The sequence below is a fragment of the Chaetodon auriga genome, chromosome 17 (genome assembly GCF_051107435.1).
Source record: "Chaetodon auriga isolate fChaAug3 chromosome 17, fChaAug3.hap1, whole genome shotgun sequence".
NCBI lineage: Eukaryota > Metazoa > Chordata > Actinopteri > Chaetodontiformes > Chaetodontidae > Chaetodon > Chaetodon auriga.
Window position 1 is genome coordinate 23,222,501 of NC_135090.1, and position 13,016 is coordinate 23,235,516.

The 13,016-nt window shown below is 48.4% G+C and overlaps 1 protein-coding gene across 2 annotated transcripts in view; it reads right to left on the reverse strand.

Moving 5' to 3' along the window:
• LOC143334974 (glutamate receptor ionotropic, kainate 5-like) overlaps positions 1–13,016 on the reverse strand; it is a 145,225-nt gene that overhangs the window by 21,201 nt on the left and 111,008 nt on the right. For both annotated transcript variants that reach the window (XM_076754048.1, XM_076754047.1), the window contains exons 7-13: positions 12,698–12,876; positions 11,694–11,747; positions 7,815–7,976; positions 4,928–5,080; positions 2,746–2,850; positions 762–869; positions 455–658 (exon numbers count right to left, since the gene is read on the reverse strand). In XM_076754048.1, the coding sequence (XP_076610163.1) occupies positions 455–658; positions 762–869; positions 2,746–2,850; positions 4,928–5,080; positions 7,815–7,976; positions 11,694–11,747; positions 12,698–12,876 (965 nt within the window). The remainder of the gene's footprint in view (positions 1–454; positions 659–761; positions 870–2,745; positions 2,851–4,927; positions 5,081–7,814; positions 7,977–11,693; positions 11,748–12,697; positions 12,877–13,016) is intronic.

Genomic DNA, 13,016 nt, shown 5'->3' on the forward strand with positions numbered 1-13,016 from the left:
GAGAAAGTAAAGACGATAAGGGGAAGTGTCGGCAAGCGTGTGTGTGTGTGTGTGTGTGTGTGTGTGTGCGCGCTCTGCTTGTCTTTTCTGTGAAAGTGAGGACGCTTTGTGCTGTTTAAGGTCTCAGACGTGTGTTTACGCTCCTCTGGAACACTTCAAAATGTGAGGGACCTCTTTATTTTTCAGCCTTCTCTTAAATCAGGCGTCGGCTTTCAGCTTTCCCTCAGCAGGTTTTTCAGCTCGATTCAGCTCAGTCTGATCTGCAGGTCCGTCAAAGTGAACGGTTCATTGAGATTACTCGTGTTTCTTTATTTAATTGAGTCTGCATTGAACAGCAGAACTCGTCAATAAGGAGTCTCTGAGTTTGTTGACATGAATGTGATTCAGACCTTTACGGAAACAAAGTGAAAACAGAAGAACTGTAATCGTGTCTCCGTCCTCGTCCTGCACTCACCCTGTTGATCAGCTCGCCCACCATGCCGGTCCAGCTGCCGTTGGGCTCCGGGGCGCCGTACAGCCCGTCGTCCACCAGCTTGATCTTGAAGGAGAACTTCAAGATGTCCGCCAGTTCCCGCAGCATGTCCACACAGAAACCCTCGTACTGGTCGTTACCCTGAAAGTCCTGGTAGTTGGTTTTTCGCATCACGTAGGGGTTTTCCTGTCAGAGGGGAAGTGACATCATACAGCAGCTGATTGGAGAAGGAGGAAGCCCAGCCTGAGATACTTCATGAGACATCGGGTACATATATGAGATGTCTTACCAGTATTGTGGTGACGATTAGCGTCTTGTTCGCCAGCGTCTCCGAGGCGTTGAGGTCCAGGGAAGTGGAGTTCATGGCCAGTGTGTTGTTGGAGTACCAGATACCAATCTGTCCACCCAGAAGAAGAGCAGGACGAAGAGGAGTTAGAGGAGGTTAAGATGAAGGGAGAGTGACTGAAAGGGCCGGTTCTATTTTAAAGATCTCTCTGTGATCCAGGAACACAACGTCTGGAGGACTCGACCTGCGTGAGCTGAAAACCTCTGCAGGCCGAGTCACAGCAGCTTCTCAAAGACTCTGACAAAAGTCTTCTGCAAACGGAGGCGCAAATTAAATCTGAGCAAGTTTTCTGACTCGACTTTAACCCTGATGAACCGGAACATTCACGCCGTGGACCAATCACAAACAGTCGTGACAGCGTCGACCTTTGAGTCCAGAGCAGAGGCAACAGAACAGAAGCTACCGGAGCTGAATAGTTTGTGTTGGAGCGTCTAACTTTAAATAATCCTCCTCTGATGGATTATTTTCTGCTCCACAACTGACACGAGGTTCACAGACAAGTGGGCAGAGAACTGTGGAAACTGTGGAGACCAAAGCAGAAGCAGCGACAGGAAACACACGAATCAGAGCTGACGAGGAAAAGACAAATTCTGGCTTCACAGGACAGAACCGCAGCTGGACCTAAAGACCTCCAGGTCTTCAGAGCCTGCGTTTGGACAGAGCTAACGTGTCCGCACTGTGTGATCTCAAACGTCCTGAATGGTTAGAAACAAAGATGGAGGCGGAGGATGAAGAGAAGCAGGAGAAATAAAAACACAAACTGAAATGAAAGACAGAGAGCAGGAGGCGAGGACAAAGGTCAAGAGACAAAAGTCCAAACAGTGTGTTATGAGAAGCAGAGAGACGGCCAGCCACACAATCGATGCTGAAATCAATGGAGGAGGAACCGGCTCCTGCGGCTCCTCCTGCAGGTTAACCAGGGTCATAAATACGTACTGTGGCACACGAACGACCATCTGCTGACCTGAGAGCAGCCCATCACCTCCCCTGACCCCGTGGCCTCAGCTGGCCTTTTGTTTGTGTGTTTATTAGCTGTTAGGACACTGCTGTCAGCCGGGGGGGCGATGATGAAGAGCAGGGGCCACTCTTCCTCCGTTGCGTTGTTCGTCTGCCTGTTTGCTTCCTTCTTTACCCCAAAAACACAACTTCTCTCCGCTGTGACTGCAAACTAGTTAATGTGAAGCTGCAGCAAACCGCTAGTTAGCTTAGCTTAGCATGAAGTCTGGAAACAGGCTGAAACCTTTGTTTGTTCTGTACGATGAACCTTAAGTTCAATAACTATCATGTTTAACTCATTTTGAACGTGTGAGAATAAAAACAGTGCTTTGGGTGGTTATGAGTTTGAGTATCGCGGTGACTTCCTGGGTTGTAGACGTGGTGGCCAGAGGGTGGCGCCAGAGAAAACCTCCAGGACAGAAATATAAAGTCTGTGCTGGACGGAATGAAGAGGACCTGCTTGTTAATGTCGTCATAGAAATCATGGGGGAATAGCATCACTTTTTACAGCGCACTTAACTCGGTCCCGTGAGCTTGTTTGACCCTGAGGCGACCTCACTTGACCTCTGACCTTTTAATGCTCATCTGATGTCATAAAGCAGCACTCGACCCACACGGACAGAGTCTGCTTGTATTGACTGTATTGACGATTGAGGGAACTGCTGATGCTGAAGCCGCAGCTGCAAACCTGAACATTAAGAAGAAGATGGAGTTGACTTTCCCTGAAAAAAAAAAAAAAAAAAACCTTTTTAGCATCTCTGTGCGCCGCGGCGTGTTCTCCTCCAGATACGTGCTCACAGTTTACAGGAAGTTGCTCCTGATGTCCGACTTCAATCCGGTAAAAACAATTAGAACGACAAACGAATTTAAATGAACGCTAAATTAACCTCGGACCTGTCAGCCTCCCACTGGACCCCATTTGACCTCTGACCTCTTTATGGCCCGCGGGGTGTTTCTCCAGGATCTTCAGGGTGTAATTGGTCCTCTGGCCTTTGCTGTTGAACTCAATGTGACCCGTCAGACCATCGTACTCCACCTGAAGAGACGAACAGAAGGAAAGAGACACCAGAGCGTGATGTTAGCTGAGAGGCCCAGCCAGCGAGGCCAGCAGTTAGCTACAAGGGAGATGCTAGCAGCACACAACATGTCCAGGATTGTTCATTTCATTCAATAACGAGGTATTAAAAGGAGACAAAAAAACACAAGCTAGCAGCTAATTATCAACATCATTAGCTCTGTCGCTAACAGGGTAACAGGTTCACTCAGTATCTGTAGCATCGAATCACAAAACCGTCTCAAAACATGTTTCTGTTGTTGAGCCGCTCGTCCCTTCGTGAACCTGGATAATCACACCAACTCAATGAGCTACAACAGCTCCGTCCAGTTTGGACTCTACGGCTTTCCGTCCCTCCAAACACTTTCAAAACAACTTGTTTCTGATCAACGGCACAAATGTGCAAAGCGAAGTTCACCGACGCTGAAGCTGATGAGACAGCGAGTCCACGCTGTTCTCGGCTCACAGGGCAGAATGAATGTGCACTAATATTTCATGCACAGTTCATATTTGGTGAACTCTCACACCAACGTTCATTTACACGGTCGACAAATAATAAAATGAGGAGGTTTGCAGAAGCTGAATGAGAAGCTTTGAACCGGCTGCAGCTTAACGTGACACAAAAAGAGACGATTATTGATCGAAGTGCTGAAGAGGAGAAACAGATGAAATAAGATCGGCAGTGGGAAGAGAAGACGGAAAGACAGTTCATCAGATCAGTGACGGACGTGTGTGTGTGTGTGTGTGTGTGTTTGTGTGTTCGCAGGGTTGTGCAAATGAGTGTGAGGCCTGTGTGAAACATGTGCAGTCAAGTGTGCATTCTGTGCCTGACTTTATGAGAGCAATGTGCAACTGAGTGCATGCACAGTATGGACGTGTGTGTGTGTGTGTGTGTGTGTCTGCATGACTCAAGATGAATTACATCCCAAAAACTCTGTGGTGAGAGAGACAGCAGGAGAGAGAGAAAGAGAGAGGGAGGCCTCTGGTTGCTGCCAGAAACAGTGTAGAGATGATGAATTGATGCACTGAGAGCAACAAAAACAATATGGAGGGAGGGATGGAGGGAGGGAGGGAGGGAGGACGGAAGAAATAAGAAGTGGCAGACAGACAGAAAGAGAGAAAGAGGAGGACGAGAATAAATTAAATAAACATGGAAATGAGGGACAGAAGCAGAGAGGAAAAGATGTGAGAGGAGACGATAAAATGGTCTTTTCTCTCTCTCAGCTTCAGCTCGGCCAAGTTTCCCAAACTAAAGTCCAAAACACACCGAGTGGGACTTCATTAGGAATCAACACATCTCAGAGGACAACACTGTTTGTCCTCTGAGACAAAAAGCATGGACAGGACCCGGATGGATGAGGTCTGTTCGGTCACATTAACCACTTGGTTTGAGTCACAGAGGGACGTCACGGCGGTTAAAAGAAACCAACCCCGACTTCGACCTTTGTTTCTGACAGATGGAAACACTCGTGGTGAGATTCAGTTCTTCCATCAGAGCAGAAGAACACGAGGAAGAGCAACAGTTTAAGTCTGTGTCTCTGGACAGGATGGTGGCGTTCATCCATCCATCCATCCATCCATCCATCCATCCATTCATTCATTCATTCATTCATTCCAGTGAAAGCTGCCTGTCCAGAGCCGACCTGCTGCTTAAAACACACATAAAAACTGCTTATTGAGAATCTGATGCAGCAACACGTTTCACAGACTGAAAGATGTGGAACGCTCCAAAAACACCTGCTTGGAACATTCCACAGGTAAACAAGCTCATTGGTCACAGGTGAGAGGATCATGGTTGGGTATCAAAGGGGCATCCTGGAAAGACTCAGTCGATCACAGAGGATGGAGAGAGTTCACCACTTTAAAGTGGAGGTCTATGGGGAAAATAAGGCTGAGTCACCACACATCTAACTGTGTCTGTCCATGGGGACGACAGCCAGCAAGAGTGTGTGAGAGTGTGTGTGTGTGTGTGTGTGTGTGTGTGTGTGTGAGAGTGTGTGTGTGTGTGTGTGTGTGTGTGTGTGTGTGTGTGTGCGTGTGTGTGTGTGTGTGTGTTCACCATGCGCAGGTAGTTCATCAGGCTGGTTCCGTGCTGCCAGATGAGCGGGGAGGTGCAGCTCAGCGGTTTCACTCCGATCTCCTGACTGCGGTTCAGCTCCCGCACGGCGCTCACCACCACATGAACGGCGTCGAACATCAGGGCCGACGACAGCTGGAAGACACGACGACACCAAGAATTCAACAAATACAAGCGGATTTTCAAAGGAGAAGTGAAAACAGGCTCCAGCAGCTTCCTGTGAGTTTGAGTTTCACAGAACCAGTTCAGACTGGTTTATGTCGTCCATCTTCGTTATACAGAAAGAGAAAATGAGACATGGCGGTTTTGCCACCGTTTACAAATTAACCACCAAACTGCTGATTGCCACACATGTCTACGTCACAGACAAGCTATGCTAAGCTACAGAGCTCTTGTCCATCCCGCTGAAGCATCGTTCATGTCAGCGTGCTCGGCTCGCCCTCCAGCTCTGTTTTTGGTCTCCACCACCTCCTGAGGGAGATGTCTGCAGCTGCTGAACGTTCACTTTCTTCACCGACTCGTCTCGAGCTGTGTCGGCCTGCTGCTTGCTGCTGGGCAGGTGGCGAACGGTGGGTTTATCAGAGCTGGAAACACCGAGACTGGATCAGACAGGAAGCTAAAACTAGAAGCTGAAAGAGGCTAAAAAGCTCCGTGGAGCTGCAGAGTTGCAGATTATTCTCGGTCATTGGATCGTTCATTGTTCTTCCAAACACTGAGTCCTTCACAGACGACAGAAGAGGTGTTTGTTCGTGCTCCTACAGGCGAGGAACGATAGCGCTCCCGCTATCAGCGGCGCTCAGCGTGAGGCTCGTTCGGCTTGGTGATCCTATCAGAGTCTGACGCTCCGGTCTGTTTGGTCAGCTGTCAATCAAACTGACACTCTGAGGGAATCAGACCAATTGTACGGAGGCAGAGCTGCGCCGTCTGTCCGCGGCTGATAAAAAAGATGGATGGAGCTCTGTCCGAGTCGATAGTTTCGGGGCCGGATGATGATAACTAATTACAGTTTGAGGAGAGAAAGATAGAGGAGGACAGATAGAGACGGAGAGAGTGAAGAGTAATTGGCAGCTCTCACTAATCTGTCAGTTTGGTCCTGCAGCTGTTTCCACGCAGCAGCCGTAAGTCATGCTCAGCTCACACACTGTAGTCAAGATTATTCACCGCTGGACCTGGAGCTTCTGCTGTGATGGAGTCAGACCAGGATCAACTGAAGGTGTCATGAAGTGACAGTAAATGAATCTACTGACTGAAAAACGTGGATTCTGTGTGAAGTTTCTCAGTTTTTTGCTCCATTAAAGATGGAAGTCTTGGTTAAACGATGAAAACGTTGAAGCACGACACCGTTGACTTTTTCAATATGTCACCAAAACCATCATCTTTCTCCGACCTGAACCAAAGCGCTGTGTTACTCTGAAGTTAGAGCAGCCTCTGGTGTCAAAGTCCAGTGTTTCCACCCTGACCAGCACCTCCTCATCACTCCTGTGCAGCTCAGCAACGCAGCAGTTCAGCCTGAGGAGAAACACCATCGACACAATAACGACCTCTGAATTGCTTGATGAATCTTTTGCCTTTGGAGGGAAACTTCAGGGTTAAACGAAGAGTTTCTTTGAAGCAACAGAGGAAAGCCAGTCTTGACATAAATAAACCAAAAGCAGTTCGATTGATACTTGCTGCAGCGCTCAATTAAAAAAGGTGATTTCAGATAACAAATGAAAGGAGAGAAAAGCGTTTTCACAAAGGAACCCTTCAGACGTTCCGTCACGTCGTTCGGTGCCAGCAGTCGTTTCAGACTGAAACTCTTCATCTGATCATCATGTAATGACCGTAATCATCACAATAATAAATTCATTACAATCAAAACAAGCATGTTTACGGCTCCTTCAAGCAGCTTAAGTGAATAAATATGAGTAATAAGCCCCCGGGGGACGTCCTCTGCAGAGATGATGGTGTCTTCAGTGACTGAGACAAACATCATTGTCATCACATTATCCCCATCATGGCAGACTGCTCAGGTGTGATTGTCTCCGCTCGTGTCAGCTCAGCTCTGATTTGTCCTGACGGGTCCTTTAGTGATGGAGGAGGAGGAGGAGGACACCGAGGAGGAGTCGTGGAGCCTCAACATCAAACCCTCCTCTCCCTCGCTTTGTTAAAATATTCAGTAACTGCTGGAGATCAGAACTTCACGGCAGCGCTCAGATGTTGTAACTGAGACCACGTCATGTGACCTCGTGACCTCGACATCATCGATCTTATCTGACGAACAGTGACACAGAATCTGAGCTCATGAGGAGGAGGTGTGGGCGGAGGAGGAGCTGCAGCAGCAGAGTAGCATCGTCTGTAATGGCAGTCATGTGACGTTAAATCCAGACGGAGGGCAGGAAGTGAAAACCGCAATGGACAAGATGGAGGATAGTTCTTATTGAGCGAGTTCAGACGAAATTATGAGAGAAAGGCAGAAACAGAAAATCAGAACAGATGTGGATGGATGTGACTCTATGTGCAAAATATCAGCATTTTGAGTGTTATGAAACCACTTCCTGCCCTCCATCTGCAGTTCACGCAATAACAAAAGATAACAGCTGTGTAATGTCTTCATCTGATGATGTCATAGTGACGTCATCGGGGCTGTCCAGGTTGGGTTTAGAGACTGCGAACTCCAAACATGCAGCCTGCATTTTGATTGGTCACACATACTCACCATTAACTAGAAGCTTATTAGCAGCACAGAGGCTCTTTATCAGCCATTATACAGCATTTACAGGACCTAATGGTTTACTCTGGGGGTTACTTACTATGAATAAGTCGTAATTAGGAGGTTATTGAAGGAAAACTCTCGGTTAGAATAAGATGTTAATGTGTGCTCTCTCACCGCCGGTCCCGGGTACGGGCTGACGTCGCAGCCTTCCCTCCACGACAGGTTCAGGCTCCTGATGAACTCCAGGTAGAAGGAGTGGCTGCTGTTCAGCATGGAGAAGCCCACGATGTTGGACTGATCGTCCACCACGTCGTCCAGCCGAAGCAGAGGGAAGTCCTGACAGGAAGGGAGAGAAAAAGGAGTTAGGCCTTTCATTGGTCTCGTGTGACGTACGTTCACACCTTGTTGAAAAAGCCGGAGTCGTGAGATGCAGAAATAAGAACTGTTTAAGATCACAGTGGGAAGAAACTCCCCGACGAGTGACGGATGAAAGAAAAGCAGAAGGAAGAGGAGGACAGAAACAAACGAAGGGCTTGATTGGGGTTTTCTTTTGCAGGCTGCACAACGTCAAGTTCAATCTTTAAATTCCGAGCAGGCTAACAGAGAGAACGCTTTAAAAAAAGATGGACATCAAACACCGGGGAATTTCAAAGAACTTCAAATAGACCTTGAAGGCGAGTCGGTGTCACGCTGAGCTCTGCTGCTGAAACAAACCAGAATCAAACTGTTGCTCGGCCCTCGGAGGGTTTGTGTTTGCTCTGAAACAGATGCTGACGATGAAACATTTAGCTTCAGCTGTGCAGAGCAGAGACTGCAGGCAGAGTCCGCTTCAAAGCCTCGAACTACACGCACCGAGCGAACGCCTCACCGGCCGCCCTCACCCTGCGCCTCCCGACATGAACCGAGCACCATGTGACTCCATCAGCCCACATCAACCTCTTCACTGAACGTTAAATCTATCAGAGTTCAGATATTTTACAGGACGAGTGAAAACTGTGACCAGCTGGTGGCGCCACAGGAGGTCAGACCACCATGAAAGTCAGAATAATTGGTCCTCTGGAAACAATGAATCCAGTAACTGATGAGGTGTTTCAGTCTGGCCAAAGTGTCATTTGTCTCCTACGTCCTGTCTTGTTTGCTCTGTCTGTCCTTGAAGGACTGCAGAGGAAAACCAGCTTTGAGTAAACTTTGAGTAGACATTTGGAGTAATATACCTGTTCTGACCTGCCATGCTCCACCCACACAACACACTCACATCCTCCATTTGTCTGTTTGTCTCTCCAGGTTGTAGATTTTGTCATCCATTGATTTATTTATTTACTTTTCTGTACTTTTGATAATTGTTTTTGTACTGATCCTGTGGGAAACAGGTCACTTTCTTCTTCTTCAAGCTGTTTTTATGTCCATGCTGTTGTGTCTTCTCCCCTTTGACTGGAGACAGAATAAAAAGAGAACTCGGACGGACAGACGGGCGGTCATCATCCTCTTCTGGCTGCGACTCCAGCGGGGTTAAAAATACTCTGGCACAGAATCTATCCAGTCTGCAGAAACTGTGTCTGTAGAGGGTACGAGGCGTGGAGGGGAGGGTTATTCGTCTCCTTCACCATCAAGTCAAACATCCAGGAAACGTTCTAACCCTGGAAGCTCTTCTGTCCAGGCGTTTGGCACAGACCTGTGTGTGTGGTTCTTTTCCTCATGCCTGAACCTCTCACACACTTATTTACTTCACCAGGTCCCAGCCTGTTAGGAAGCTGCTGCTGTTGTTCTTGTTGTTGCCGGTGCGGCTGCCAGTTGCCAAATCAATTTCAGCCACAGCCAAGTACACTGTCAGACGGTCGGCCTGCCAGCCGTGACAAAGAGCTGCTGGCTGGAGGAGGAGCGGCGGCGAGGCCAGCGCTGCTGAGGGAGGAAACACTGCGACAGCATCCCAGAAGGACGTCGGCCAGCGATGCTGGGACTGCAGCGCACTTCAGACAGGACGTTCATTTAGAAAGAAGCAGGTTTCAGCAGCTGATGAGGGCGGCACAAGGTCAGCCGGCGCTCTCTGAAGAAAGGATGCGACAGCTTCTCCGCCGCAGATTTGTGTGAGTTTCAAAGTGCAATAAGTGAGATTTAGATTCTTTCGTGCCCTTTTCAGGAGAACACGGCCGTCATATATCTGCAGAGGTTTCAGGAGGTTATTGATAAATGCTGTGACTCACTGATTACTTCACCCGCACCGCGGTCGCTCTTCTGGCTTCCGAAGCTCACGTCCTGGTTCAGTCGGGAACATTGATCCCGCCTCAGATTCATGACTCAAGGTCTCAATAAAGTTTGCACACAGTGGTGGAAAGTAACTAAGTACATTTACTGAAGAACTGCACATAAGTACAGGTTTCAGGTACTGTACTCTACTTGAGTATTTCTGCCACTTTAAACTTCTGCTGCACCACTTTCAGAGGGACATATTGTACGTTTTACTCCATTACATTCATTTTACTGTATGTTACTGTGACAGCAGAACATAAAGTAGTTCCAATCAGCTCCACCTCCACCAGCTGCAGCGCTCGAATGATGAACACATCAATACATCAGTATAATTTATATGACTGTGAAATGTGCCATTCTGCATCATGAGTACTGATACTTTCAGTACTTTAAGTACGTATTGAAGCTAAACTTGTGTAGTTTTACTTCAGTAACACTGTGTCACTGCTCCTGTGTGTACCTCCTCCACAGGTGAACACGCCGCCTGCTGCTTCCAGCTCTCACACAGGTGGTGTCAGGTTTTTCATCGACACGTTCTGGCTGCTGCACCCCGACGGCTTCTGTCTGTCAGATGCGACGAGACAGAAAACTTGAAGCTAAAAGAGGCTAAAAAGCCTCTTTGTCAGAGTTTTCAGCAGCTCTGCAGTCGAGGCAAAAAGAGGCTTTTCAGGCAATCGTTTCAGCTGCTGTTCATGGAAAAATACTGGATACTGTGTCCTTAAGAGGTGCGCTGACGTGTTATTACTCTTAAAGAAGATCTTCTGAAGAGATTTAAATGTGATTAAAGTGAAGAGTGAGCGTGTCCAGTGGAGCAGCTTCACCTCTGGCCTCCTGCAGCTTCTTCCCTGTTTTTCCATCCTTTCTTCTCTCAGACGAGCAGCGAGCCGTCTGTCATATGAAACCTGCTCGTCTCGTCACAGTCAGCAGAGCGCGTTTCAGGCAAAGTCAAAGGTAGGTCAGAGCCAGCGCTGCAGGTGTGTGTGGAAGTGGAATAATTTGACTTTTGGTTCCTATCCAGGGTTCTGCTGGAGAACGGCGGTTTCACCCTTGGTTTGCGAGCGTGGTGTGAAGTGCCCTTGTGAACGGCTGCGTTTAAGTCTGCGACACGGCGGCGTTTAGAGACGAGGCGGAGATCGAGACGAGTTATTATCCACGCAAAGTCTCTTCGCACAAGGGCACGACACCGGACAGTGAAATTATAATGATGACAAACGGCGGCGAGGCCAGAACGCATCTGTGATGAGAGGAGGGAGAGGAGGAGAGGAGAGAGAGGAGGAGAGGAGTTATGGCTAAAGAGGAGATATACCGCAGCCAGCGGGTGAGGGGAGGGAGGCGGAACTGATGAAACTGTGACACCTGAGGGGTTCAGATTTAAGGACGGTGCAGGAAGAGTGGCTAATGCTAAGAAGCTAACAGAAAGATAACGTGGGTCAAAAAAAGAGAGAAAAGAGGAGAGAAGGAACAAGACGAAGGAGATAAAAGTGTGGTTATTTTGGAAAAGAGGAGATGGAAAGAATGAGAAAAGGAAACAGAGGAAAGTACAGGAAAGTGGAGGAAAGGAAAGAAGGAGAGGAAGGAGTTTAGGAAAGAAATAAGTGGAAACAAAAATAATGGAATGAAAGACAAAGAAGAATGACAGAGTAAGAGGAAAAGAAGAGAGGAAAGAAAGAAAGGAGAATGAGCAGAGAAAGGACAGAAGAGGAAACGAAAAGGTGCAGAGCAGGACATGAAAGAAGAGGAGGAGATGTGGGAGGAGGATGAAGAGCAGGAGAAGGACAGACAGCGTGATGAAGGCTCAGCTCTTACCATTGTGGTGAGGATGTACTTGTAGAAGGCGGACGTCATCCCGAGCTCGCTGGCCTGCAGGAGAACCAGAAGAAGAACAAACTACCGTCAGCTCCCCGAAACAGGAATTACCTCCTCAACCTTCGAGGAAACACGAGGAGTCACAGTTTATCAGAATGAACCGTCTGCTCCATCCCGACACGCACTTCCTGTCTCAGCCTCCTTTTGCTTCACAAACCTGCTGAAGCTCAACCGTCCTCTTTCGTCTGCAGCTTCAGTCGGTACAAACACTCAGAGGCAGGCTGGGATTTGAACCGGCAACCTCCCAGACAGAGAGCCTCGGACTACCTGTTATTAATCATTAACCTTCCACACGCTGTGAGCTTACCTCTGCCTGATTCAGCCTGCAGGAGCTGAACTGTACTCACAAACATGACGGAGTTACTCAGCGGTTTTATTTTGTATTCAAAACTTCTCAGACCTCCAAGGTTACTGGGCAGAGAGCGAAATTACAACCTGCCAAAAGCTGCTAGATTTAGTTTGGTGCTGTAAAGTCTGTCGACTCCACCGGCCAGTTTGGCAGGAAACCAGGCTGCGAGTGAAGGTCCCGCTTTACTCTGTAAACACCACAGAGGAAGAAAGAGACAAAGGCGGAAATAAAGATGTGTCGAACAGACAGAGGAGCAGCGCTGAGCTTTCATTTCCAGGAGCTTTTCTTTACTTCAGGTGAGGCTGAGACTGGACGGACACACATTTAAAAGTGAAAGTATTTTACAGAACGGCCCCTTTCAGAATAAGATGAATGACTGAATCATGATGACTGAAGATAAACTGCGTCCTCAGTCATCGCTGGCTGATGTAAAGCATGTCACTCCGACGAAGTCGCCTCAGACACCGGGTTTACAAACCGTCAAACACTGACATTAAAAACGGAAAAACTCGAGGGGACTGGAGTTCATATCACCACTCCAGTTCCCATGATGCTTTGGGTAATGTAAGCGGGAGGCATGTGGGAGCAGCCTGACCTTCCTGAGGATGTGGTAGGAGATGGAGGCGTTGGCGTCGATGATGATGGTGGCCACTTTGTCGTCGCGGATCTCCTTCAGCAGGGGGGTGGGGTCCAGGCTGTCGTCCAGCATTCGCACCGACAGCGTCTCCCTGGAGATGAGGAAGCGGTGGACCAGCTCCTCCAATCGCAGCAGGCCTGAGGGGTGGAGTCAGGAATCAGGAAGTGTGACGGTACAGACCTCATAAAACACGTCCCTGCATACAGAAGGTCAGGGTGTGACACCTGTGGGCATGACGTCACCTCCTCGTCCTCCTCACAGGTGTCTGATTCAGTCG